The sequence below is a fragment of the Candoia aspera genome, chromosome 1 (assembly GCF_035149785.1).
Source record: "Candoia aspera isolate rCanAsp1 chromosome 1, rCanAsp1.hap2, whole genome shotgun sequence".
Classification (NCBI taxonomy): domain Eukaryota; kingdom Metazoa; phylum Chordata; class Lepidosauria; order Squamata; family Boidae; genus Candoia; species Candoia aspera.
Window position 1 is genome coordinate 4684222 of NC_086153.1, and position 26147 is coordinate 4710368.

The window sequence follows — 26147 nt, forward strand, 5'->3', positions numbered from 1 at the left end:
GCAGTGGCGCCGGCGAGCTGAGGAGCGGGGCCTGGCTAGGCCGGGCGATGGCGGCCGTCATGGCGGCGCTCCGGGCGGGTGCCGCGGGCCCATGAGGCGCCCTCCGTCGACACGCGCGCGCTCCCGGCTCTTGGCAGCGAAGGCGGCTGTCCCGCACGCGTCGTCCCCGGGGCCATGGCGGGCGTCTTCGACATCGACCTCGACCAGCCCGAAGAGGCGGCCTCGGACGAGGAGCTGGAGGAAGGGGTGAGCGCGGCGTGGCCAGGCCGAGGGCGGCGAGGGGAGGCCGGGCCGCAGGCGGCGAGGCGAGGCGAGGGCTGGGCTCCCCGACGGCCCGCCTTCGCCCGGCCGTGGCTGAGGCTGCGCGGCTGCTGCCTCGCCTTCCGCCGCCGCTGACCGGGAGGTTCCTCGCTGCGCTTCTGGCCCTTTGAGGAGAAGGACGAGGCCCGCTGAGGGACGTTAGGGAGGCCCAGCTCGGTGGCAGCCCCACCTGGCCTCGGCGAACCGAGCGGGGACGGGAGACCACCAGGAAATCTTACCCCGGGAGGCTTGAGGAGCCTCTCGGAAGACGGTCGCGGCCGCCGCGGGAAAGGCGTTGGTCTGGCACCGGGGAGACCCGGGTTCAGGCTCCCCCCCGCAGACGACGTTGGGCCGCCCCCCCCCCCGACCCAGCCTACCTCGCAAGGGGGTGGCGGCGGGAGCAAAGGCAGCGCAACGTGCCCTGCCTCGGCTGAAGGAAAGGCCGTGCAGTCTCGTGCAGCTGCGAGGGAAAGCAACGCGCGCTTCTGTTGCTTCAAGAGCGCTGCAGGGACCTGAACTGTGTGGCTCCAAGAGGGGACTTGGCTGAACAGAAGAGCCCTGCTAATTAGAGGAAGAGGTTAATTAGAGGGGTGCCTTCTGTAAGGGCCATGGGATGCTGCGGGGAAGGGCCCAGCGGGCCCCTGAAGGCACGTCCTGCCTCTTCAGCTCCCCTTTGCATCCAAAGCCCTGGGTGTAGTTATCCTGACTTTGTAGTTTTCTTCTTGAATTTGTCGGCTCCCACTTTAGAGCCACCCAAAACCGTGGCAGTCAAAAGGGCCCAGGCTTTTGACTGAAGCAGACATGGTGGCTTTAATAAAAAAGTGTCACTTTGGCAGATTTATTGCTGCTGGTTGGTGGGGCCAGAGCCCAGCATGTCAGTTGATCATTGCTGGGAGCGTTGACCTCTGTCTGCCGCACTTGGGGCGGAATGGGCTCCTGTCCACGGAAACTGATGCTGCAATAAATTTGATGCAGTGCAACCTCATGCGTCTTTCCTTCACGTTCGGCCAGGCTTGCTCCTGAGTAGGTAGCTGCTCCAAGAGTCCTTTTTTTTTTTCCTCTGCAAGTCATAACATAGGCCCTCCGCTTGGAATGCAATTCCCCACAATAATTCAGCTTTAATAAGTGAACCATTGGTGCACGTGTTGATTCCAAGTTAACTTTAGTAAGTTAACTTTAGTAATGTTGCTTCAAAGTAAGTATGCTCAACTCCTTGTGTAAAAGGGCCCAGGCTTTTGATAAGTGCCTCCCCCTTATTACTCATATGGGGAGGCACTTGTGCAAACAAACTGTTGCCTTTAGGGATTCATCCTGGAGGAGGCAGCTTCAGTAATCCCATTGAACATCCCAGGCTTTATTTCTGACAGAAAACACAACACAGCCTTGTGGCTTATGATGGAAAATCTTTTTTGCCCTTCATAACTCAAATTAGCCGTCTCTGGTCTGAACTTGTATGTGGTCCTTCTGTGATCTTTCATTGGATAGATACAGAGCTATTAACAGATATGCTGAGGAGCCTTCTTTTGACAAAGATAGGCGCAGTGCTATACGGGGAAAAGAATTTGAAGAGAACAGGAACGGAAAGGGAGGTCGAAGGATATTTTTTGACATGCGAAAATTTATACTTGTTTTAGATGCAGGAAAGTGGCGTGCTATCCCAGGAACCTTCTAGTCTCAACATTTTGCTTAAAATAGGATCATTTGATGCCTATTCTTAGGAGATTGTAGAAGGGAACCTAGGAATCTACATTTGTGTGACAAATGTCTCTAAAGGCAAATCTTTTTAATTACATATACTTAGATTTCTGATTTGATTACTTGTTTAAGGTTTGGAATTAGAGCTTTATCTGCAAAGGGACAAATATTTGCAATTACTTAATTGTGCTACCACAGCATGACAGGCAACTTTTGGAGAGCTGCACCGTTTTTTAAAGCAACATTTTCTGGCAGCTGAGACTGCAGTTGCAGGGCCGTTGCATGTTCATGTCATGTAAGCGGAAAAGACATTCACGGTTTGCGGGAAGGATACTTTGAGTGGTGTGTTAATGGTATCCAGATGCTTCTGTGCTCTTTTCTTTGGAAAGGCAGTGGGAAATTTTGCCTCAGATTTTGCAGTTTGCTGCAAATTTCAGTGGCTTGCTGTTTAGAAGTGTGAGGGGGCTGCCTGTGGGCTGCAGGTTGCTGACTTTTGCACTACAGATTCGACATGTTATTAAAAGCCTCTAAATACTTATGCTTTGTGCAGTTGCTCTTGATTGTGGTTTAATTGTAAAGGTAGTTTTAAACTCAGTGATCACCAATGTGTGTGCAAAAGCAATGGCAGAGTCAGCTTTTCTGTGCATTGTAGCAGAATGCACTGCTTGGCCATCCTAATCTCTTGGCCATCCTAATCTCTGGTTCATGTCAGGATTATATAATCTTGTAACTCTTGATCTCATAAACATAAACAATTTGTTGCTTAGTTATCCAGCATTGAAGCAGGCATAGTTGTTTCTACCTCGAGTGAATATATAATCATCTAGATGTAAATACAAATCAGGAGCACAGATATTTTTGTAGAACTTCACAGAGTCTGCAGGTTCTCCCTAGGATAAGGTGAAAGGTCTGTTTGCTGTGTGGATTCCCAGATTTGTAATTTTTATTTATTTTGGTGGGAGGGGGAATAATTGGATTTTTGCACCCCTGCTAATAGTTTAATTACTGGAATTTATAACATTGTAGTGCTAGTGGCAACACAGTAGAATGAGCCAAAGTGAAATATTTCTTACAGTATATCGAATGTGATCTAAGAATGTGGTTGGGGAGAGTGTTGTACACATGCCTTCCTGGATTCTGTATCTGTAATGCAAAAGTTGCCTAATTTGACTTTCCGTGATGCTTGTATTGTCTGCTGAGTGTAGGCTGTGATGGACTATGAACCCAGTTCTCTGGTCCAGTGATACAGAATGCTAACGAGTTTATAACTTTTGTTGATTTTAGTCACACCTGCATGATGGGTGTAGTTTTCACGGATTGCAGAAGGATGATCAACTTTTTTGGACTGTTTCCAGAATGGTAGCTGTGCTAATCTGTTTTAACAAAACAGCAAATTTGTTACGGCCCAAAGACTAGCACATATGTTGTAGCTGTATACTTGCACCGATGAATCGATTAATTAAACAAAACCCAACGTTTCCTTTTATGCTATGTGTGTTAATTAGCAAGTGTATGTCTATTTTGCTAATGATCATTAAGATGATTGCCACTGTTGGTGTTTCCATTCCTTTCCGGCTGCCCTCTTTATTCTTCCCCACTCTACCAACTGTGTATTCATATGAAGGCTCCATGAAGACATAATTCTACAGTGTATGTGATAGCCTTTGTTCCACAGGACTTTTTGTTGCTTTTGTTACAACAGATTAGCACAGGCACCCTTCCAGAAACTGCAAAAAAGTTGACCTTCTCTTCTGCAGTTTGTGGAAGCTACAAATAGCTGTCGGTGTTATTAATTTCTACAGAGCAAGAAGATGAACATTTAAAACTAGGCAGGTAAAAACTCCCCCAAATTCCTGGAGAGAGGTCATGCTGGGGCTTACATTTTTATAAACTCTTCATAATTTGAGGGGTTTCCTCATCTCTTACCCATATATGAGTTAAGATGCACCCACAAATGCTCACATTTCTCCTCCCTCTTTTTTCAGTCCTGTGGTGTTTCATTTTATCTGCTCCCATACTTACTTGTGAGCATAGCTAATTGTAAATCATTGTTTGGGAGTTAAGCGAAACATTTTGAAAATTATTAGGACAACTCCATTAGATTTTCAGTGACTCTCTCTTTAGACTTCAGCACGCTCATCACAGTCTCCAGGATACAGAGGGGGTTGTTCTGGGGAGGAAGGGACATGAGAGTTTCACCGTATGGGCAAATTGCCCAAGCCTAAAATTAAATATTTCATAGCAGCGGACTTTCTTCTTGCAGGCTTTCATTTATATTAGCGCCCGTGTGCCGAGAACGTTTTTTTTCCCCCCAAACTCTTTTTCCAGCTGTTTGTAGGATTTGTGCACAATCGTGTAACAGGACAGTGGCTTGAAAACGGCTGAATCTGTGCACTACAGGGTTTGGCAGTTCTCCCTTAGAACTCCCAACGTGGCTGCCGTATCTTTCGGCTGACCGGGCTTACATAAGATCAGTCTGCGGCCCCGTGGTGCTATTGGTCTTTAAAACGCAGGTTAATGTGTAAGCGGAACCCTACTGCACTTTCTAAATAATGCTCGTTTACAATGGTCTGCTTACTTTTCTCCCACTGTTTCCTTTTAGGGTCACTTAAGCGAAAGTATGGACCACGGGGGAGTCGGCCCATATGAGCTGTAAGTCCTGAAACTTGATATCATACTGGTTGGGATGGAGGTACTCAGGAGCGAATGAGTTCAGTTCACAGTTGTCCGGACCTTTCTCAACCCAGCGAGGAAGCGATAGCGACACAGGCACCCGCTTTTGGAGATGCCGCATTTTCATCCTTGCAGCGCGTTACGGATCACGCGTTGGGATTGGTGAAATCCAGCCTTGAAGCAGTTTTAGCCACATTTAACTCCTCTGCAGAGGGAAGGAATTTCTGTTTAAAAATAGTTTCAGTAAAGAGGACGCAGAGGTTTCTCTCGCTAGGCTACGGACATGCTGAAGGCCCTAAGTGAACAGGGAGGGTCGCCTTGCTGGTCTTCTTTTAAAAGCTGACGTTTTTTGGTTCTGTTTTAGCGGCATGGAGCATTGCGAGAAGTTTGAGATTTCCGAAACAAGCGTGAACAGAGGTCCCGAGAAGATCCGCCCGGAGTGCTTTGAGCTGCTCCGCGTTCTTGGCAAAGGGGGGTACGGGAAGGTAAGAACCCTCGTTGCGAGGGCCGTTGTGTCGGGTGCCTCTCATGGAAACTTTCTCCTCGTTTCCTTACGGCTTTACATCAGTGGGTTTAGCACATCTTTTCCTTCCAAATATCAGACTCTGGCATCTTCTGGTGGGTCTGGGAATGTCTTCCCCTGGTGCAGCAGGCCATAGTGAGTGCAGCGACCTGGGGGCTTATGGCAGGGTCCCATATCTCTGTCTCGGTTGGTTGTTTAATCAGAGCACGAGGACTGGAATCTTTGTTTTTGCGGGGAGGGGACCATAGCTCAGTGGTCCAGCATGGCCTGTACCTACAGAAAAACAAGGATTCAATCCTGAGAATCTCAGAATAGGGCCTGAAAAGTTCCCTATCAAGCTGTGTGGACAGTACAGACTGAGGCGTGCCAGCAGATGGATTTTCTGTAAATCAGCTGTAGTTTATGGCCCAGGAGCTCGTAGCGATCTTCCCTGCATTTCTTCAGGCTGGCTTACGCGCTGCTATGGGGCAGAGCCTCCCTGGGCAGCTTAGAAGATAAAAACAGCAACACAGATGAACTTGGAGCAGGGTTCAGGAGGGTGACCTTTGGCTTGTTGTTTTCATAATATTCATAATAACTCTTCCACAGTTACTGCATCTGTGCATGCTTGTTATGTTTTCAAATATTAGAAGTGGTTTTTTCTTCATTTCAAACAGTATTTGCCATTCATGACATTTTACGTTGCCCTGAGCCTGGTTATTAAAGGATCACTTATAACTTGATTGTCTCAGTATTTCATTACTTCAGAGCCATAGCTTGTACTTGCAGCTTGCCGAATGGTGCAAGCCCAGGCTTACGGGAAAGCTCACTTGTGCTATCTATGGCTTGCTCAGTTCCATTCAAGTAGTGAACCCTGACCACTTGTTACAGTATTCACTGATTAAAGGAAGCATCAAAAATACCAAATATTGCAGTGACTGTGAACCTTTTTTTTTTCTTTTGAAAAAACTATTTAATATCGCTTCTTTTTGAAATGTGTCGGCAGGTTTTCCAAGTTCGCAAAGTAACGGGGGCAAATACTGGCAAAATATTTGCCATGAAGGTGCTTAAAAAGGTGAGTTGGCTTTGATGTTCGGCTTTGAAGAATATACACCTTTGTGTGGGGTGAATGTAGAACAAGGTTTTGCTTGCTGCATATCTTGAATTCAAGCTCCAGTAAGAGGATCTTGCTTAGACTCTGGAGAACCATTGCTAGGAGGAAGACGTAAATTTACCAACGAATAGTCTAGCTGGAATAAAGAAGTTCCATACAATCAGCCCCGTATTCCTGTCTTCTTACTTTAGATGTTAGCAGTAACTGGAGAATTGTTTTTCACTTGCTTGCAAAGCTTTTCATTTGTTGTTACATACTTGAAATTCTTGAACTTTTGCTTGGTTGGTGCACTTCTTTTATAATCAGATACTTTTAATAGGCATTGCTGTTACTGCTCCTTGTAATATAGTAGAACAGCTAGCTGGAGGATCTGTGGTTTTCATTTTGAAATGCCATCCAGTCTGTCGAAACCTAAACCTGAATGTAGTACAGCCAAACCTTCATTTAACAGTGGGTTGAATTATGTCCTTCTACGATCTATAACCTCCTTTGAAAAAAGGGGAGGAGGAAGAGTGAGGTAAGGAAGAGAAGGCTGGACAAACTAGGCTTGGCTCAAAGGGATTGGTTGTTTGAAGGTCAGAGAATAGTAAGAACCTGGCCATTGTTTTACCATGTTGTGTGAACCAGACCATTATTGCCATTATTACCATTATTATTTGATGGCTTTGGTAACTGAAGTTGAGTGGGTTGTGAAAACCAAGCTAAACGATTTGAAGAGACTATTTAGGGCAGTGTTTCTCAACCTTGGCAGCTGTGTGGACTTCGACTCCCAGAGTTCCCCAGGCAGTGTGCTTGGTCCTTCCTTTTCTCCTCTGGCTACAGCTGCGCATGCCTGGGTCACCTTGCAATCAGACTCCTGCAGCACCTTCTCCTTGGGGCTGCCTTTGAAGTCTGCTCAGAAACTTCAGTTGATGTGCAGCAATCCTACATGCTCCAGCCCCCTCCTCGTCCACAGCAAACCGCACTTGACCTCTGAACTGAGCAACCCCTAAAGAAGCATTAGAAAACTGGCCTCAAATCATGGCTGGCCATTTGTTTTCCAGACAGGCACTACATGCACACTTACCTTGGCCTGCCAGGTTTTGAGACGAGGACCAGGAAAGGCGGAGAAGGAAGCGGGGAAAAAAGGCACTCAAGCATAAATACGGCTTGGCTGTTTTGGGTGAACTGATCCATTGGGCCTCATAAGTTTTGTGGACTTCTGTAGCTGTCAAGGGCTCCAGCTTGGGGGATGGCCACAAATGCAGCAGACCCTTGCTTTAATTCTGCTGTACGTTTTAGGATCCAGATGCTACCGTTGTTCTTCCCTCCCTTAGGCGATGATCGTGAGAAACGCAAAAGACACTGCTCACACAAAAGCAGAGCGGAATATCTTGGAGGAGGTCAAGCATCCCTTCATCGTCGACTTGATCTATGCCTTTCAGACTGGTGGAAAACTCTACCTCATCCTCGAGTATCTCAGTGGTAAGCCTGCGCCGGTAATCCAGACGTTGACTTCGCGTCCACCAACAGCGCAGGGTGAATTTCACTGCTTTCTTTTTTCCACAAAAAGGACTATATTTTTAGAAATGTGCTGTTTTGTAAATCTAATATAATGCAGGAGAAGGGAAATGGGACGATTCCCTTTGGTCCAAAATTGTACTATTTTTTTTTCCAAAGGGGTTTCTCCAAAGAAGCATATCTTCATATCCGTTTTTCCCAAACTGCCCCCTTTCAGGCATGCTGTCTGCCAAGATGGCTGCATTTCTGGAAGAGCCGCAATTTCTGTACACGGCTGTCTATTTCAGGGCAGCTTGTGACTCAAATGCAGGCGTGGCCAACTCTCAGAACAGAAGGACAAGCTGTCTGGACAGCCCCCCTGGACCTGGAACCCTTGCAGGGCAGCCCGTTGAGTCTTTCTCCCATGGGGCCATCAGCATCCCCGAGCCTGGCGGTGTCTATCCCATGCCACTTTCCTAGCGACGGAGCAAAAACTTGGCTGGCCTTTCACTCTGCCTTTTCTCCCACTTCCATTGTAGGAGGAGAACTCTTCATGCAGTTGGAGCGCGAGGGGATATTTATGGAAGACACAGCTTGGTAAGAGCCCGAAAGTTTCTTCAGCTCCATCAGGGCAGACTAAGGCAAGAGCTGAGCCGAAGAATGTAGGAAGTCAGTTGCAGAAGCACAGAGCTGGCACAGGACAGCTTCCTGCTGAGCTGTGTTGTCACTTCCCAAATTTCAGAGAGAAGGCCATATTGGCTGGGGCATTTGGGGAGCTGGAAGCGGGATACGCCTGGGGGTGCCTGAAGACTGATCTCATGGTATGTCACAGTATGAGGGTAAATGTAAATACTGTGTTCCATTTAGATAGTTATATAAATAGCACTAAATATGGCCGTGAAGCCACAGCGGGCCTAAAATAGCTCCTGCTGGAACAAACGCCTCTCTCTTTTTAAAGTGCCACAGGCAGATGCTGACATATATTTTGACAAATATATAAAGGCTGCAAATGCTACCTAGAATTAAACTTCCTATTACGTTCCAGCAGGCTCGTTCAGTTTTGTGCTAAAAACACATTTCTGGGCTTAAAATCTCATCTGCCTGGTGACCTTGTGGTTTTCATCACAGAAAATAAATTGGATAAGGCACAATGTCTGTCTGTCCTTGGGGCTGTTCCAGTGTTTGATCAATAATTAACATATTGGAGTCACTAAATGTTTCTAAAGAACGATCATGAGTTTTGCGGGGCGGGTGAGAGGCCACGTATGCAGGTATGTGAATTTCTCTGGCTCCTTAGCAGAAACTGCAGTTAAAGAGCAGATGATTCCCATCTCCAGCCCTCACTGCAGCAGAGGCAGTATCTCCTATTGATTGGTACTCTTTATTGGCCAATAGAAAAAGGCTCACATCCTCTCTGTCACATTAAGAGTGGAGCTGGAGGAGGAAAGAAGCCAGCTGCTGCCCTGGCTGTTCAGAAGGTCTGGAATATATAGATGCTGCTCTCCATCCTGGCAGCAGGAAGGGAGGGGTGGAAGAACATCACTTGTGCTTCTTCTGTAAAGCTGACTAAGCCGAGCAAGACCATCTTAACGGAAGAGGGAGGTCCATCCTGTTTAGGAACGTAGAGCACAGAGAATTTATTTTCGCTCCACACCACCTGGGCCGTTGAGAAATGGTGTCGTTGCCCCTGTTTGGGAAGGGGGAAGCCTAGGTGCAGCAGGAAGGTTGTGGGGCTTTGAATTTTCTGTTGAGTCCCTACCCTTTTGGTTTCTGTCCCTTGGGCCAGGCTGAAAAGTAGCTGCAGAGGAACTGAACTTCAGGCTCTGTTCAGACATTGTACTAAAGAGCTGTGGTATCTGTAATGGGCCAGCATTAAGAGTAACAGCTTAAAATGGAATTCCAGACTGTGATTTATCTGAATATGCTTTAGCCTCACCACTGGAGTTATGGTTGCTGTTCTCCCTCTGGGGCCACTGCCTCCAAAGCAGGGATGGGGAAACCCAGCCACACCAGAACCTGGGGTAGTGAGTGAGGGTAAAACTAAGCCAGACAAGCAGCTATAAAACTTGGAAGCTCAACCCTCCCTTCAAGTTCCACATCTGAGGTTTTGCGCTGATGTTTTTTAATTTATTTATTAATCCAGTTTATATGGCTGCTTATCTGTCCTTTGGAACTCTGGGTGGAGGACAACATAAAGAATATCCAGTCCATTAAAAGACATGTTAAAAATCTATTAAAACTATTAAAAACCATGTATGATGCAGAGCCACCCATGTTTATTTCCTAATCAATTTTTGCATTGTAGTTTCTACTTGGCTGAAATTTCAATGGCGTTGGGACACCTGCATCAGAAGGGAATCATCTACCGTGATTTAAAGCCAGAAAACATCATGCTTAATCACCAAGGTTAGAAAGACAGTTACTGAGCCCCTTTTAGCAAGTTTTTTCAGAGTTTACTGGAATCTTGATGTGACTGTGTAGAACGGACTTCCCCATCTGATAGTCAACAGATCTGCTGGGATTGCAACTTTCAGGATTTCCAGATGGCGTAAGGACAACTGTCCCACCTTCTGTGTAGATAGTCCCACAGTTTACAGGTAGTCCTTGCTTAATGACCACAATTGAGACCAGAATTTTGGTTGTTAAGCAAAGTAGTCATTAAGTGAATCCAACCTGATCTTATGACCTTTTTGTGGTGGTCATTAAGCGAATCACTGCGGTCATTAAGCGAACTGCATGGTCATTAAGCAAATCATGGTTCCCCATTGATTTTGCTTGCCAGAAGCTGGCTGGGAAGGTCAAAAATGGTGATCACGTGACTGCAGGATGCTGCAGTGGTCGTAAATGCATTTGCTTTTGTGTATATTTTAATGTAATTTTTATCTGGCTATATTTTAATGCTATTTATTGTAAACCGCCCAGAGTCCCCCATTGGGGGAGATGGGCGGTGATATAAAATAAAATGAATGAATGTGAATCGGTTGCCAAGTGCCCAAATCATGATCATGTGACTGCAGAGATGCTGCAATGGTTGTAAGTGCGAGGACTGGTTGTAAGTCGTAAGTCCAAACCATTGTAAGTCCAAACCGCCACAAGTTGTAAGTCGGACGGTCATAAGTCTGAATTGTCACTAAATGAATGGTCATTGAGGACTACCTGTACTGCCTGCACACCTGCATTGTGAATCCCTGTGGACATGTCTAGTGAATTTGATTGTGAATCCTTGTGTACATATCTGGTGAATTTGGAATATGTCTGGTGAATTTTAGGATTGGATTTTTGAAAGCTTTCACGGTCTTTCTCAGTTCGGCACCCACGAGATGAATTCCTTACATCTCCCGTTGTTTTAGCTACCAAAAAGAAGCAGGCAGCAGATCTTTTCAGGAGTTGCCCCTATTTTGCAGGATACCTCTCCTCGAGATACCTGCTTGGTTACATCTCTTTCAGGGTTTAGAAGGCCAGCCAATTTCCCAGTTGTTGGCATTTTGGGTGTGTTATTTCCCAGTCAGAAATATACGGTATTTCAATTGTATATTACCTTTCTGTTGTTCCCTCCCCTCCCCTCACTTCCTTTTTTAATTTCTTTCTTTCAGGTCACGTTAAGCTGACTGATTTTGGACTGTGTAAAGAATCTATTCATGATGGGACAGTCACACATACATTCTGTGGAACGATAGAATACATGTGAGTCCATCTGATGAGGCAGAAAAGTGCTGCGGTGGTCAGGGGAAGCGTTTACTTTTTCCCTTCAGATTAACCTGTCTAGTGGTCAGAGCAACCCATGAATGTTTCCAGTTTAACTTAGGAGAGGATACCCCCCGCCCCCCCGTGCCTCAGGTTGCTTGAGAAGGTGAGAAGGACCTTCCTCTTTTTTTCTTCTTTTTCTCTATTTTTCTTTTTTTTTAAATTAATTTTTCAAGATATAATTAAGACACGTAATGCAGAAGATAAGACTGATAGAATACCAGTCTAAAAAAGAAGCAGGGAAAGATAAAGTGGTGCAAGAATAAACAAAAAAGCATATCAGATCAGTGGCTTCTGACCTTTTCCAGCACAGGTATAAAAGTACATAAAAGTTAATCTCTCACTATTAATTAAACTTTTACTAACACTGTATCTCTAAAATCAAACCATTCGATCATCCAAACCTAAAATCAAGACTTCATTCTTTGCGTTACAAGCACATAGTCCAAGAGCAGCTTCCAGATGGAAACGGATCCGGTTACAGTGTCTTCTCTTATCGGTGCTGTCAGCCATTTGCGCCAATTCCATCAGCCAGTCCTCCACTGAGGGGATCTGTGCATCCTTCCATCTTCGAGCATATGAGAGTTTTGCTGCTGTTACCCTTGAGCTGCGTTGGACCTCAGCTGCCGTAATTTCCAGTCAATATGACCGAGCCGAGTCTGCAGGATACCAGGCTGATGAGGCTGATTCTTGAGCAAGCAGGACTCTGTAAATTTAATCTAAAAGTTGTATTTCCCCTCAAAAAAGAGTTACCTTTTTGCAAGTTCCTACAGGATTCTTTATTTTTTGTTTAGCTACTGGATTTATATTCAGGAGCTCAAAGCAACGTATCTAAGCACTCCTTCGATTTTTCTCCTCAACGGCAACCGTGTGAGGTAGATTGGGCTGAAGGTTAGTGATTGGCCCCGAGTCGCTTAGTGCCTTTCCATGCCTGAGGGTGGACTTGAAATAGGATCTCCCCCTTCGTACTCAAAACCGTAATTACTGGAATCTCACTGCTTAATAGTTTGATAAGGTGCCGCTTTGGTAAGATGTCTGACCTTTAGGATTTGGAAGCTCGCTGCTTGGTTGGCATCCTGAATTTTGGAAAACAGTATCCCTGTGTATGTACCTCTGAGATCTCATCAGTGTCACAACAAGAGCCATGCTTCTCATGCTCTGTGAATCGAAAGAGACACGGTACATTTTACTACCTGCAAAGCAAGATGCCGTTTAGTTTGGTATGTGCTTATGCGGTGCCGTGAAACTGATCCCATGAAACCAGATACGCTGCGTGACGTTATAACCATACGTACCCATTTGGTGACCCTTAAGTTACTCGTTTCGAAAACCTTACGCTCTTAACCGATGAATTGGTTCCGCTGAGATGATCTCTGCTGCAGAATATGTTGAATAAAGGCCACGCTGGCACCAGCTCAGCTTGACATTTCTGACACTAAATGTGATTTCTGTGTATAGCAACTTGCCAGAGCGAGTCACCTGGAAGTAATGGTTATTCAGCACAGGTGAGTGGCTGTTAGTAAAGTTAAATGCCCATAGGTGCTCTCCACAGGGTCTTTAATTGTAACCATTACACGATCTGATGCAGTGATCCGTTGTGCTGATCCTTGCTATTTGCGTTTGATTTCTTTTTAGGGCCCCCGAAATTTTGATGAGGAGCGGGCACAACCGTGCTGTGGACTGGTGGAGTTTGGGGGCATTAATGTATGACATGCTGACTGGAGCAGTAGGTGCACACTTAAAAACTGCATGTTTTACTTTGTTTTGAAACGTGTTTCATGCCTTGAGAGAATTTGCCATATTGCTTTGGGGAACTTCACCTGCCTGTTGCTAGGAATGTGTGGTTAGATCTGTAAAAATCTGGTTTATTTAGCCAGTTCTGGTTTATTCAGAAAACCCTGCCTGTATTCTTTTACTTTGTTTCTGGGTGTGACATCCCTGTTCCCGTTTATGCTGATCTGGTTGACTCACAACACTTACAGGTGTTGACAGCATGTTTGTTTGCAGGGAAATGAGGTTGGGTTGGGGAGATGGCAAACTTGTGTCTTGTCTGCTGGCTCCAAGAATGCAGTGGCAGGTTCTAAGTGCTGAACAAAATCTTGAGCCGTTGTGATGTGCATGTGGCTTCTTTGCCTTCCAGAATGGCATAGTTTAGACTCGCGTGGCAGCTGCTATGAAAAATGGCAGTTTTCTATGATGGCAGTTGGGATTGGAATTTCCGTCACTTAAGCAATGTCGTCTTCAGCAAAGGATCATTCCCTTGTTGTGGTGCTGGAGCTTGAGCACCTCAGTGATGCCGTGAGCTAAACCGTGAAGGGCCACCCAAGACGGGAAGGTCATGACAGAGAGGACAGACTAAATGCGATCCCTGGGGAAGGTAATAGCAACCCACCCCAGTATTCTTGCCGTGAAAACTAAATGGATCAGTACAACCAGAGATATGTCGGTATACCATCGGAAGATGAGACCCCCAGGTCGGAAGATGGTCAAAATGCTACTGGGGAGGAACAGAGGATGAGTTCAACTAGCCCCAGACGTGATGACGCAGCTAGCTCAAAGCCGAAAGGACAGCTAGTGGCCGACGGTGCTGGTGGTGAACGGCGAATCCGATGTTCTAAGGATCAACACACCATTGGAACCTGGAATGTAAGATCTATGAGCCAGGGCAAATTGGAGGTGGTTATTGGTGAGATGTCAAGATTAAAGATAGACATTTTGGGCGTCAGTGAACTGAAATGGACTGGAATGGGCCACTTCACATCAAATGACCACCAGATCTACTACTGTGGACAAGAGGACCACAGAACAAATGGAGTAGCCTTCATAATTAATAGTCAAGTGGCTAAAGCAGTGCTTGGATACAATCGAAAAAACGATAGAATGATCTCACTTCGAATTCAGGGCAAGCCATCTAACATCACAGTGATCCAAATATACGCCCCAACCACAGATGCTGAAGAAGCTGAAGTAGAGCAGTTCTATGAGGATCTGCAGCACCTACCGGACAACACGCCTAAAAGAGATGTTATTTTCATCACAGGAGACTGGAATGCTAAGGTGGGCAGTCAAATGACACCTGGAATGACAGGTAAGCATGGCCTGGGAGAACAAAACGAAGCAGCACATAGGCTGATAGGATTTTGCCAAGACAACTCACTCTGCATAACAAACACTCTCTTCCAACAACCTAAGAGACGGCTATATACATGGACGTCACCAGATGGACAACACCGAAATCAGACTGACTACATCCTTTGCAGCCAAAGGTGGTGGACATCTATACAGTCGGTACAAACAAGACCTGGAGCTGACTGTAGTTCAGATCACGAACTACTTCTTGCACAATTTAGGATCAGACTAAAGAGATTAGGGAAGACCCACAGATCAGCTAGATATGAGCTCACTAACATTCCTAAGGAATATGCAGTGGAGGTGAAGAATAGATTTAAGGGACTGGACTTAGTAGATAGGGTCCCGGAAGAACTCTGGACAGAAGTTTGCGACATTGTCCAGGAGGTGGCAACAATATACATCCCAAAGAAAGAGAAAACCAAGAAGGCAAAGTGGCTGTCTGCTGAGACACTAGAAGTAGCCCAAGAAAGAAGGAAAGGAAAAGGCAACAGTGATAGGGGGAGATATCCCCAATTACATGCAAAATTCCAGAGGTTAGCCAGAAGAGATAAGGAATTATTTTTAAGCAATGCATGGAAGTGGAAGAAGACAATAGAATAGGAAGGACAAGACACCTCTTCCAGAAAATTAGAAACATCGGAGGTAAATTCCAGGCTAAAATGGGTATGATCAAAAACAAAGATGGCAAGGACCTAACAGAAGAAGAAGAGATCAAGAAAAGGTGGCAAGAATATACAGAAGACCTGTATAGGAAGGATAAGAATATCGGGGATAGCTTTGACGGTGTGGTCAGTGAGCTAGAGCCAGACATCCTGAAGAGTGAGGTTGAGTGGGCCTTAAGAAGCATTGCTAATAAGGCAGCAGGAGACGACGGCATCCCAGCTGAACTGTTCAAAATCTTGCGAGATGATGCTGTCAAGGTAATGCATGCTATATGCCAGCAAATTTGGAAAACGCAAGAATGGCCATCAGACTGGAAAAGATCAACTTATATCCCCATACCAAAAAAGGGAAACACTAAAGAATGTTCAAACTATTGAACAGTGGCACTCATTTCACATGCCAGTAAGGTAATGCCCAAGATCCTGCAAGGTAGACTTCAGCAATTCATGGAGCGAGAATTGCCAGATGCACAAGCTGGGTTTAGAAAAGTCAGAGGAACTAGGGACCAAATTGCCAATATCCGCTGGATAATGGAAAAAGCCAGGGAGTTTCAGAAAAACATCTATTTCTGTTTTATTGACTATTCTAAAGCCTTTGACTGTGTGGACCATAACAAATTGTGGCAAGTTCTTAGCGGTATGGGGATACCAAGTCATCTTGTCTGCCTCCTGAAGAATCTGTATAACAACCAAGTAGCAACAGTAAGAACAGACCATGGAACAACGGACTGGTTTAGGATTGGGAAAGGAGTACGGCAGGGCTGTATACTCTCACCCTACCTATTCAACTTGTACGCAGAACACATCATGCGACATGCTGGGCTTGAGGAATCCAAGGCTGGAGTTAAAATCGCTGGAAGAAACATTAACAATCTCAGATATGCAGATGATACCACTTTGATGGCTATAAGCGAAGAGGAACTGAGGAGCCTTATGATGAAGGTGAAAGAAGAAAGTGCAAAAGTTGGCTTGCAGCTAAACCTCAAAAAAACCAAGATTATGGCAACCAGCTTGATGGATAACTGGCAAATAGAGGGAGAAAATGTAGAAGCAGTGAAAGACTTTGTATTTCTGGGTGCGAAGATTACTGCAGATGCTGACTGCAGTCAGGAAATCAGAAGACGTTTAATCCTTGGGAGAAGAGCAATGACAAATCTCGATCAAATATTTAAGAGCAGAGACATCACACTGACAACAAAGGTCTGCATAGTTAAAGCAATGGTGTTCCCCGTAGTAACATATGGCTGCGAGAGCTGGACCATAAGGAAGGCTGAGCGAAGGAAGATGGATGCTTTGGAACTGTGGTGTTGGAGGAAAATCCTGAGAGTGCCTTGGACTGCCAGAAGATCCAACCAGTCCATCCTCCAGGAAATAAAGCCAGACTGCTCACTTGAGGGAATGGTATTAAAGGCAAAACTGAAATACTCTGACCACATAATGAGAAGACAGGACACCCTGAAGAAGATGCTGATGCTAGGGAGGGTGGAGGGCAAAAGGAAGAGGGGCCGACCAAGGGCAAGGTGGATGGATGATATTCTAGAGGTGACGGACTCGTCCCTGGGGGAGCTGGGGGTGTTGACGACCGACAGGAAGCTCTGGCGTGGGCTGGTCCATGAAGTCACGAAGAGGCGGAAGCGACTAAATGAATAAACAACAAAGCGGTGTCGTAAAGTGTGATGTCACGTGACTGCATCGCTTAACGATTGCAATCCAGGCAGTCCCCTTTGCTGTTGTTAAGTGAGGATCACAAGGCCTTAAGCAAGGATCTGCTGGCAAGTTCCTGCTGACTTCCAACAAGCAAAGTCAGTTGGAAGCTGACAGGGAGTCAGAAGTCCCTGGCAGTTTTCAAGCAGGCCGACAGGTGATAAGTGGCTGCTGTGGCATGAGTGTGGCTGGGCGAGGGGTAGCTCCAGGAGGTCACGCAGGTGGCTGGTGGGGCTGGGCTGGGCTGGTTACTGCTGGGAGCGGGAGGGTTTGCTGGTGTCTGCTGCGGTGCCATGTGAGCAGGCATGTGATAACGGAGCACAGGCAGAGGGTGCTGTGGGTGGGCGCGCTACCAAGTACAAGATCCATGGGATGTCGTCCTCCTCAGCCAGGGTCTTCGGAGAAAAAGTGGGAGTGGGAGTGACTTAAAGGAGCAACTTGTGACCTTCCCTGCCGACTTCCCCATTAACTCTGCTTATGGGGAAGCTGGCAGGGAAGGTTGGCAGGGAAGGTTGCAAATAGCGGTCATGTGACTGCAGGTTGCTGTGACTGTCAGAAATGCAGGCCAGTTACCAAGCGCCCAAATTGTGATCACATGACCGTGGGAGCGCTGTGACAGCCAGAACTTCGAGGACTGGTCATAAGTACCACTTGTTCAGCACTGTTGTAACTTTGAACAGTCGCCGAGGAAGTGGTCATTAATCGAGGACTGCCTGTAGTTATAAAATAGCTCACAATCACTCCCAGTTTCCCTCTACTGGCAGGGCTGAATGTCCCACCCAAATCATGTGAACTTTTGAGGTTGCAGCAGGCTTGAAAATTGAATCTAACTCAGTGCTTTTCCTGTTGGGTTTGCAGCCCAGGAATGGGGCTGATTCCTTCCTGTGCGCTTACGGCTGAAGTTGTAGACAGGGTGTCCACAGGGTGTGTGTGTCAAAAAGTCAAGATGGTGGTTGTGACCATGTGATCAGAGCTCTGCCACTTGTTACATGCATCACACACACGCCTGCTTTTTTGACTGCTTGGACACCCACTGTGTCCACCCACCCCTGGTTGTAGATCAAACCCGCTTTGTAATAGCTAGGTTTGGAAATCGGTTTTAACAGGCGTGTTTAAAAGTGGAAGCCTAATCCATTTTGATGATGGACATTATCTTATGTGGTGCGCATTCCTTACAGCTTCTCCTTCCTCCTCTCTTTTCAGCCCCCTTTCACTGGGGAGAACCGAAAGAAAACTATTGACAAGATCCTCAAGTGTAAACTCAATTTGCCTCCCTACCTCACACAAGAAGCCAGAGATCTGCTTAAAAAGGTGAGACTCAAATATAAATTCATAGTATTCAATTTTTTGAATTTGCTACATTTCTAGCTTCTGTGCTCAGTGATGAGTTTAAAATGAAGAAAAAGTTACTTGGTCTGAATTGTTCTTTGATCTGAATTGCAAGCCAGTGTTACCCCAATGAATAACTGTTTAAGTTTCATTAAGCCCTTTCAAAAAAGAAAATGCCTCTAGCATTTGTCGGTGCACAGTTGGTGATCTTGGTAAATACAGGCCTGGAAATTAGTGGATGAATCACCTGGATCTTTGTCCAGAATATTTCAGTATATGGTGTCTCTGCTTCCAATAGCTTTTCTCAACCTGGTACCCTCCAGATGTGCCAAATTACAATATCGGTAATTTCATATCACCCAATACATCTCAAGTTGGAGAAGATGTATTTACCAGTTCTACTGTTAATAATAAGGCTGTAAAGTAACTTTTTCCAAAAGGATATACATCATTTCTTAAAAATCTATTTACTCTCTCCAGCTGCTAAAGAGAAATGCTGCCTCACGTCTAGGAGCTGGTCCTGGAGATGCTGGAGAAGTTCAGGTACGCCCTTTTGTGATTTTGCTGGAAAATGGTCTCCCTTCTCTGATCGGAAAAATAATTCTGAAAAGGGTCGCTTCATGAGCTAGAATGCGTTGGACATAGGCAACGGTTTTGATATACTTTCGGAGAGATGTGAAGCTAGTCTGCTTTGCCGCTCAAGCTGATGTAGTCCCCTCTTTTAAAAAAATTGGGAAACTGTGGAGAGTTCTACTCTCTTGCCTTTTCTTGGGGCAATTGACAAGGGGAAGTGCTGGGGAGGGGGCAGAAAGGATGCCAACTGATCTGGTCACAAATGGCTAGCGTGGCCCTATTTTTTTCTTCCAAAGTGAGCCCTTTTCCTTCTAAATAAGCATTCTTTGAAAGAACACCTTAGATCAGTGTTTCCCAACCTTGGGAACTTTAAGATGTGTGGAGTTCAGCTCCCAGAATTCTCCAGCCAGCATAGAGAATTCTGGGAGAATTCTGGGAGTTGAAGTCCACACACCTCAAAGTTCCCAAGGTTGGGAAACGCCGCCTTAGATCATCTCACGGAACAACTATAGCTTTGCCCACTTTTTGTTTGACGCTCTCCCTTCCAGGCCCTCTTCTAAATGAGTGCTGTAGGCCCGTGCGCGTCCGTTTGTATTCTGGCCAAAAACAGGGACCTGTCCTATGGAGTGTTCTGCTCTCCTTGGTTGGGCACTGACTGATAACAAACGTTTTCTTTAAGGGTCATCCCTTCTTCAGACACATCAGCTGGGAAGAACTGCTAGCTCGGAAGGTGGAGCCCCCTTTTAAACCCTTATTGGTATGTAATGTGGATACGTCCTTCTTGTCTTGAGACACAACAGGCGAGATAAAAGGAGTGTTGGAATCAGGCATGCCATCCCAAACATAGACAGGTTTTTCTGCCCCCCCCCCTTTCCAGACTTGCCTGAATTAATATTCAGAGCCGTGTCCCACTTCTCTCGCAAGGGAGTTCTCCTCTGATTCTTCCTCAGTTTTTAAAATCATGCTGAAAGGCACCCCACAATTTTAAAGCGATCGTTGCACTTCAGAGGAAGGCAGAAGATCTATTTATTATTCAAATTTCTGTTACCGCCCATCTACCCCCCAAAGAGGGAGGTGGGTGGTAATAGAAAGATGACTGGTGCTGCTAGCAGACGTGTGTGCCTCCTGTAAACCATTGGGTCGCATATTTAATTGGTAACTCGTTGAGCCCTTTTCATAAATTGGAGCTCGGAGGTACATCTGGCTATTGGCCTTCTTCGGCTTGGTACATTCCAGATGTGTTCGAATTGCAACTCGCTGAATTCTTTAGTCAAACTGGCTAGGAATTCTGGGAGTTGCAGTCACATTCATCTGAAGGCCCCCAGATTTGGGAAGGTTGGCAAATGATATCAGAAGTACACATGTATATACTTTCCTGTATAATTACTGTAATTCAGACTTCATAGAGCTCTGGAGTACATAATGTGGTGTTTGGGGGGGGAAGGTTCCTTTGTGTCTTGGCCTTTAAGGCATCTCTTCTCAAACCTCCTTTTCTTTGATCCGTGACTCCCTTCCCCCTTCCCCTTGCCTTCATTTCTCAGCCCAGTTGTCCAAAAAGGACCTTCCGGTGGCGGCAGCAGGACTCCGGCACGCTTCCAGGTTTTACATCTACGGAACGCTCCTCCATCCAGAAGCTTTGTCTTCCGCTAAGGCTGTTGTGCTTATCTGTTAAACTATAAAAAAAAAAAAAAAACCTTCCTCAACTTTTGTTTTTTGCAAAGCAATCCGAAGAAGACGTGAGCCAATTTGACGCAAAATTTACACGTCAGACTCCTGTTGATAGCCCTGATGACTCGACTCTCAGCGAAAGTGCCAACCAGGTTTTCTTGGTAAGTAAGTTTTGAGGCCGAGTCCTGAAACATCGAAAGCAACCGAGTCTGCACGCTCTCTGGGCTGCTGTGGCCCAAATTCTCGAAATGTTCCCTATGTGTGAAAGGAAGTGAGATGCTTTGTCTGCCTTTTTCCACACCTCAGCCAGACCACAGGATCCTCACCAGGCTACTCTGTTTCCCTCCTCCTCGCTGCTGTTGCCAGCGCTGGATTTTTGGAAGGATGTAGGCAAAATCTGTTAAGCCACTTCCCCAGGTTCAGTTCTTGCTTATAGGATCAGTAAGGATAGTGTCTATTTTCACAGATGATGGGAGTGAGTCACAACTCAATGGGAAGGCACACTCTTTGCCTGGCTTCCATAGGCATCTGGCACAAGCAATGATGACATCAGGGCATCATCACCGTAACCAATTATATAATTCCTATCATGTGCCCCTGCAGATGCCCTGCTGGTCTCCAACATGGGCAGGGCTAAAGGGCCAGAGGCTAACCAGTGTTTCTCAACCTTAGCAGCCTTAAGATATGTGGACTTCAACTCCCAGAATTCCCTAGCCAGCATGCTGGCTGGGGAATTCTGGGAGTTGAAGTCCGCACCTCTTCAAGTTCCCAAGGTTGAGAAACACTGCTTTAGATAAATAATCTAAACCTTTAGTACCAGGCAACTGGTAGGGAATAAGCTCTCTCTCTAGAGCTAGCCAATCACTCCAGGGTGCTCATATATTTATGTTAGTTCTCATCAAGTTGATGGGATGGGTTCTGGGATGGCATGTTTTTGTTTCACCATAATGCAAAGCACTCATCCTAGTTCTTTTTGGTGGGGGCGCTTGCTTGGCAACCCTTGTCTCCCCATTGTCCAGGGTTTTACGTATGTGGCCCCATCTGTTCTTGAAAGCGTAAAAGAGAAGTTTTCCTTTGAACCAAAAATACGGTCGCCTCGCAGATTCATTGGCAGCCCACGGACACCCATCAGGTATTTCTCTCTCCCCGTCGCCGGACGTTTTGACAGTAGCAGCAGCATGCGCTTGCTCTTCAAAAAACCTTGAGAATCTTTCCTGCCTGGGAATGTCAGTTCTTCATCCAAGGATTTGCAAACATGATTCCATACAGTCCTAACCGTGAGTGTTAGAAAATGACAGTAACTCAGTGGTAGAAGGGCATCCTTCGTAGTTGAAGGCCCTCAGTGATCTCCAGGTTGGGCTAGAACTTCAACTCACATAGACTACTGTGCTTTACATGGGGCTACCCTTGAAGAGTATCCAGAAGCTTCAACTGGTCCAGAATGCAGCCGCACAGGCAGTTATGACTGCTCCAAGATCAACACGTGTGACGCCACTGCTGTGTGAGCTGCACTGGTTGCCAGTTTGCTTCCGGGTCCAATTCAAGGTGTTGGTTATCACCTTTAAAGCCCTACGTGGCGTGGGGCCAGGCTACCTGAGGGACCGTCTCATCCCCATCACATCGACCTGTCCCACCAGATCATGCAGAGGGGGCATGCTATGGATCCTGTTGGCAAGGGAGTTTCACCTGGTGGGGCCCAGGAGGCGGGCCTTCTCTGCAGTGGCACCTGCCCTTTGGAACATCCTGCCCCCAGAGGTGAGGCAGGCCCCTTCACTCCTGACCTTCTGGAAGGGTTTGAAGACCTGGTTCTGCCGCCTCGCCTGGGATGGGAAGGGCAACAGCTCTTCCTGGGGGTGGCTGGTGTCGTAGAGTCCTCCCTATCGAAAGTAATCCCCGTCACTTGGATTTTATATTTTTATTTATTATTTTAGTACCTGGTTGTTTGGTTGTTAATTTATCTATCTATCTATCTATCTATCTATCTATCTATCTATCTATCTATCTATCTATCTATCACACATATTTAGCCACCGCCCATCTCCCCCAGAAGAGGGACTCTGGGCGGTTTACAATAAAATTCCCCATAAAACATAAACATTAAAATCACATAAAACAATTATAATAAAACCCAATAAATAAACAAAATCCAAGAGAAATGTAAAATCCAGGCTGGTGGGAGGGACTCTAGGGTGCAAGCCACCCCCAAGAATGGCTATTCACTTTCCTACCCCAGGCAAGACAGCAAAACCAGGTCTTCAGGGCCTTCCGGAAGGTCAGGAGAGAAGGGGCCTGCCTCACCTCCGGGGGCAAGATGTTCCAGAGGGCGGGGGCCACCGCAGAGAAGGCCCACTTCCTGGGCCCCGCCAGGTGAAACTATGGATGGTTTTAAATGTTTAATTTTATCGTAAACCTTCCAGAGCCCCCCTTTTCGGGGAGAGATGGGAGGTGATAGAAATTTGAATAATAAATAAAAAATAAACTAACTCCCAGAATTCCCCAGGCAGATTGCAAAAAAGAAGAAAATTTGAACTTACACGGGAGATAACCGCTTCTATATTATTGCCAAGAAAGCTTCATGGTTGTGTCCATGTAATCATTGGGACAGTGACTGGCTGGGGAATCCTGGGAGTTGAAGACCACCACTCTTAAAGTTGCCAAGTTTGAGAAACACTGGGCTAGAAAAATGGGTGCATGTAAGTGCAGCACCTCTGAATCATTGGCCTTGGCACTGAGTTACACACATTTGGCTCACTTTGGCTCGGATATTTTGAGCTATATATAAAATGTTTTGATCCTGAGACCTTTTACATCAGAAATGCTTTGCTTAGCATATTGTGCAAACCCAGCATATTGGGGTTTGTTATGTAAACTATGGTTTGATGTAGTTAGGCAGCATTCTGGGCCAAATGGGACTGGTTAACTGATGTTTGTGCCATTGAAATTCTGCCTAGCGCTTGTTGCACATCCAGGATGGTGGTTCTGGTCCTCAGTGGGGACTTTCCAGGTGCCTGTGTATTTGCCGGAGAATAGCGACATAGGATTGCCCCTCTGTTCTTCAACTGAAGAACTGCGTGGGCCTGGTTCCAGTGGAAAAGCTCACTGGAAAAGGAGCCAAGGCCTGAAGGCAGGGCCCTGGAGCTGGAGAGAGAGAACTTTCAATTAATTTATTGATCAGATTTCTATCCTGCCTTTATTTTGTACAACTCCAGGTGGCATATATAATACTCCTGCCTCCCATTTCCCCCAAAACCACTGCCCAGCCTTGCTGGGAGTCAGGTGGCATTATTATTATTATTATTATTATTATTATTATCATCATTATTATTATTATTATTATCATCATTATTCACACTGTGAGGTGGGTTGGGCTGAGAGGGAGGGACTGTCCCTGCCCAAAGGACCGGAACTCTCGGTCTCTGGTTTCTAGTCCAGCATCCCAAGCACGACACCAGAATGGCTCTCAGCTTCAGGAGGTGGGAGGGTTGGCTCTCATGCCACTCACCTTTGAATGGCGGGTAGAGATGGGAACCCGAAAGTCAAGTTGTTGAATTCTGTGCTCCTGCCTCTTTCCTACTGAAAGGCTGTGGGTCCCACCTTTTATTTATTTATTTTTTTGGGGGGGTAAAACCTTTCTAATGGGTGCTTCTCTTCTTCCCAAGCCCTATCAAGTTCTCTCCTGGGGACTTCTGGGGACGAGGGAGTTCCTCCAGCGTGGCCAACCCTCAGCCACCGGCGGAGTTCCCGATGGAGATGGGTGGGATCGAGCAGATGGATGTGACGGTCTGTGGAGAAGCCTCGGCTCCGCTCCCCATCCGGCAACCCAGCGCTGGGCCGTACAAAAAGCAAGCCTTCCCCATCATTTCCAAACGGCCAGAGCACTTGCGCATGAACCTATGACAAACTCGACAGCAGCCGTTTTCCCCGAACCTGCTTGGGCGACAGCAGAAGACCGGGACGAGTCTCTCCGAGGGCAGCGATGCTTCCCCCCCCACCCCCCGCCAGAAGATGAGACCCCTCGTGGCTTTTTTTCTCAGCGATGGTGTCAAGTCAGTCATTGCACAGAGTGATGGACTGGAAAAGAAGAGTGAAAACCTTGGATTCCCCCACCTGCCTGCCTGCCTCCCTCGTTTCTCTCCCCCCACATTCCCCCCTCCCCCCTTTGAATCAATGGTGCGTGAAGACAGGACTTGAGCAAAAGCGGTATTATGTAACTTAGGCACAGCAGATACACAGATACACAGTGTGGCGTCTTTTCCGCTCTATCAAGGGTTTTTGAAGTCAGTCGCTTGAAGCGAACGGAATGGAGAGTAGACTCTTCCTCCTGCATGGTTCTGTCTCCAGGGTAGTCCGTGCCCCTGGGCAGGTGTGCAGAACGGCAGCCCGGCCCTTCTGACCTGAGGATTTGACCCCACCCGGCTCCTTCAGGTGGCTTCCTGCAGTTTTAAGGTATTGGAGGTCCAAGACTTAACTCCAACCGTTAGGATTCCACATGCAAAAACAATCTAAATGAATCTTTTTTTTAAAAAAAAATTATATATATAAATCTCTATATTTTTCAACTAGTTTTTTTCCCCCCTTTTTAGAAGGGGCTCATGATGGAAAGTATCCCAGAGTTGGAACATACAGAATTACTGATTTACTGAAGCAAAGAGAGAACAAAAAGCAGATTTCTTATCATACTGAAATAGTGGTTTTGTAAAAAAAATAAATAAATCACTGTTAATTGTGTTGCCAAGATTGGTGGGATAAGAATTTATCCTCTTCATTTTGCTTTTTTTTTTGGTTTAAAAATGATCCTAGTCAGGCCGTTGGCTGTGCTAAAACCTTGGCTAGTGCGGAAGTCCTGTGTCTTGATCTGAGGTCTTCGTGAAGTTTCCCCCAAGCTCGGTTTTGCCCTGCTGGTCTGGAGTTGTGTGGATACGTTGGAGTCCAGTCGTATTGTCCTGTATTCTCATCATTCTGAGCAGAAATCCTCTAGTAGAAACTTCACCTCTGTTTTATGCTGGTTATATAGTTTGCGCAAGACCCTGGCACATGTTAAGGAGGGTTAAACCTATCGCAAAGGGGGCACAAAGCAAGGCATCCGCCACATTGCTTTAGCAGATGGCTATTCTTTTTTTTTTTTATGTACATTTCTGTTGGTCTTGCAGCCAAATAGTAATGCTTGGAAGAGATGGTCTTACCCCATATTCGCTCCATTACTCATCTCTGTGATGGATTACCATAACGTCTATGCTGGGGCAAGCCATCCGTTGATGGTATTGAAAAAAGGAAACACAAACAAGTATTACGATGGCCTTCAATGAATGTCTTCCAGAGAACTTTTGCAACTTAATTTTTGGAAATGTTCAGAAGATTTACTATTTATGTTTCCGCGATTGTTATTGAAGAAAAAAAAATCTGTACAAATGACTATACCATACAGGTAAAAAGAATTAAATAAAGGTATCTTTACCTTAACTTAAATACTTCCTGCCTTAAAGAAAGCATTTCCATGGCTACAGCTGATAAAAGGGTTGATTATGGTCCACAGAGCTTTACTCTAGCGTAGAGTGTGGTTGAGTGGGTGGGT

At 46.1% G+C, this 26147-nt stretch overlaps 2 protein-coding genes across 3 annotated transcripts in view; both read left to right on the top strand.

Moving 5' to 3' along the window:
* The window catches only part of VMP1 (vacuole membrane protein 1), a 173036-nt gene extending 148389 nt beyond the window's left edge, over positions 1–24647 (top strand). The window contains exon 13 of the mRNA XM_063296458.1: positions 24638–24647. The gene's annotated coding sequence lies outside the window, so the exon portion shown is untranslated. The remainder of the gene's footprint in view (positions 1–24637) is intronic.
* RPS6KB1 (ribosomal protein S6 kinase B1) lies at positions 15–24729 on the top strand. Of its 2 annotated transcripts, XR_010067402.1 has the most exons (16): positions 15–246; positions 4598–4647; positions 5033–5153; positions 6177–6245; positions 7601–7748; positions 8303–8360; positions 10069–10169; positions 11357–11447; positions 13143–13233; positions 18209–18316; positions 18815–18877; positions 19587–19664; positions 20629–20736; positions 21595–21707; positions 24235–24554; positions 24718–24729. XR_010067402.1 is itself a non-coding variant. In XM_063296401.1 (15 exons), the coding sequence occupies exons 1-15, from the start codon at positions 175–177 to the stop codon at positions 24470–24472; spliced, it is 1509 nt and encodes a 502-aa protein (XP_063152471.1). In that variant the 5' UTR covers positions 15–174; the 3' UTR covers positions 24473–24595. The 2 variants fall into 2 exon arrangements, 1 of the variants encoding a protein (XP_063152471.1); XM_063296401.1 differs by lacking the exon at positions 24718–24729 and having other exon boundaries at positions 24235–24595.
* The last annotated feature ends 1418 nt before the right edge of the window (positions 24730–26147 follow it).

Excerpts from the sequence above, each read along its gene's own strand:
- RPS6KB1 (XM_063296401.1), top strand. The coding sequence starts at position 175 with ATGGCGGGCGTCTTCGACATCGACCTCGACCAGCCCGAAGAGGCGGCC. Across the intron at positions 4,648-5,032 it reads GGAGTCGGCCCATATGAGCT|CGGCATGGAGCATTGCGAGA; the intron begins GTAAGTCCTGAA and ends GTTCTGTTTTAG. Across the intron at positions 21,708-24,234 it reads AGCCCACGGACACCCATCAG|CCCTATCAAGTTCTCTCCTG; the intron begins GTATTTCTCTCT and ends CTTCTTCCCAAG.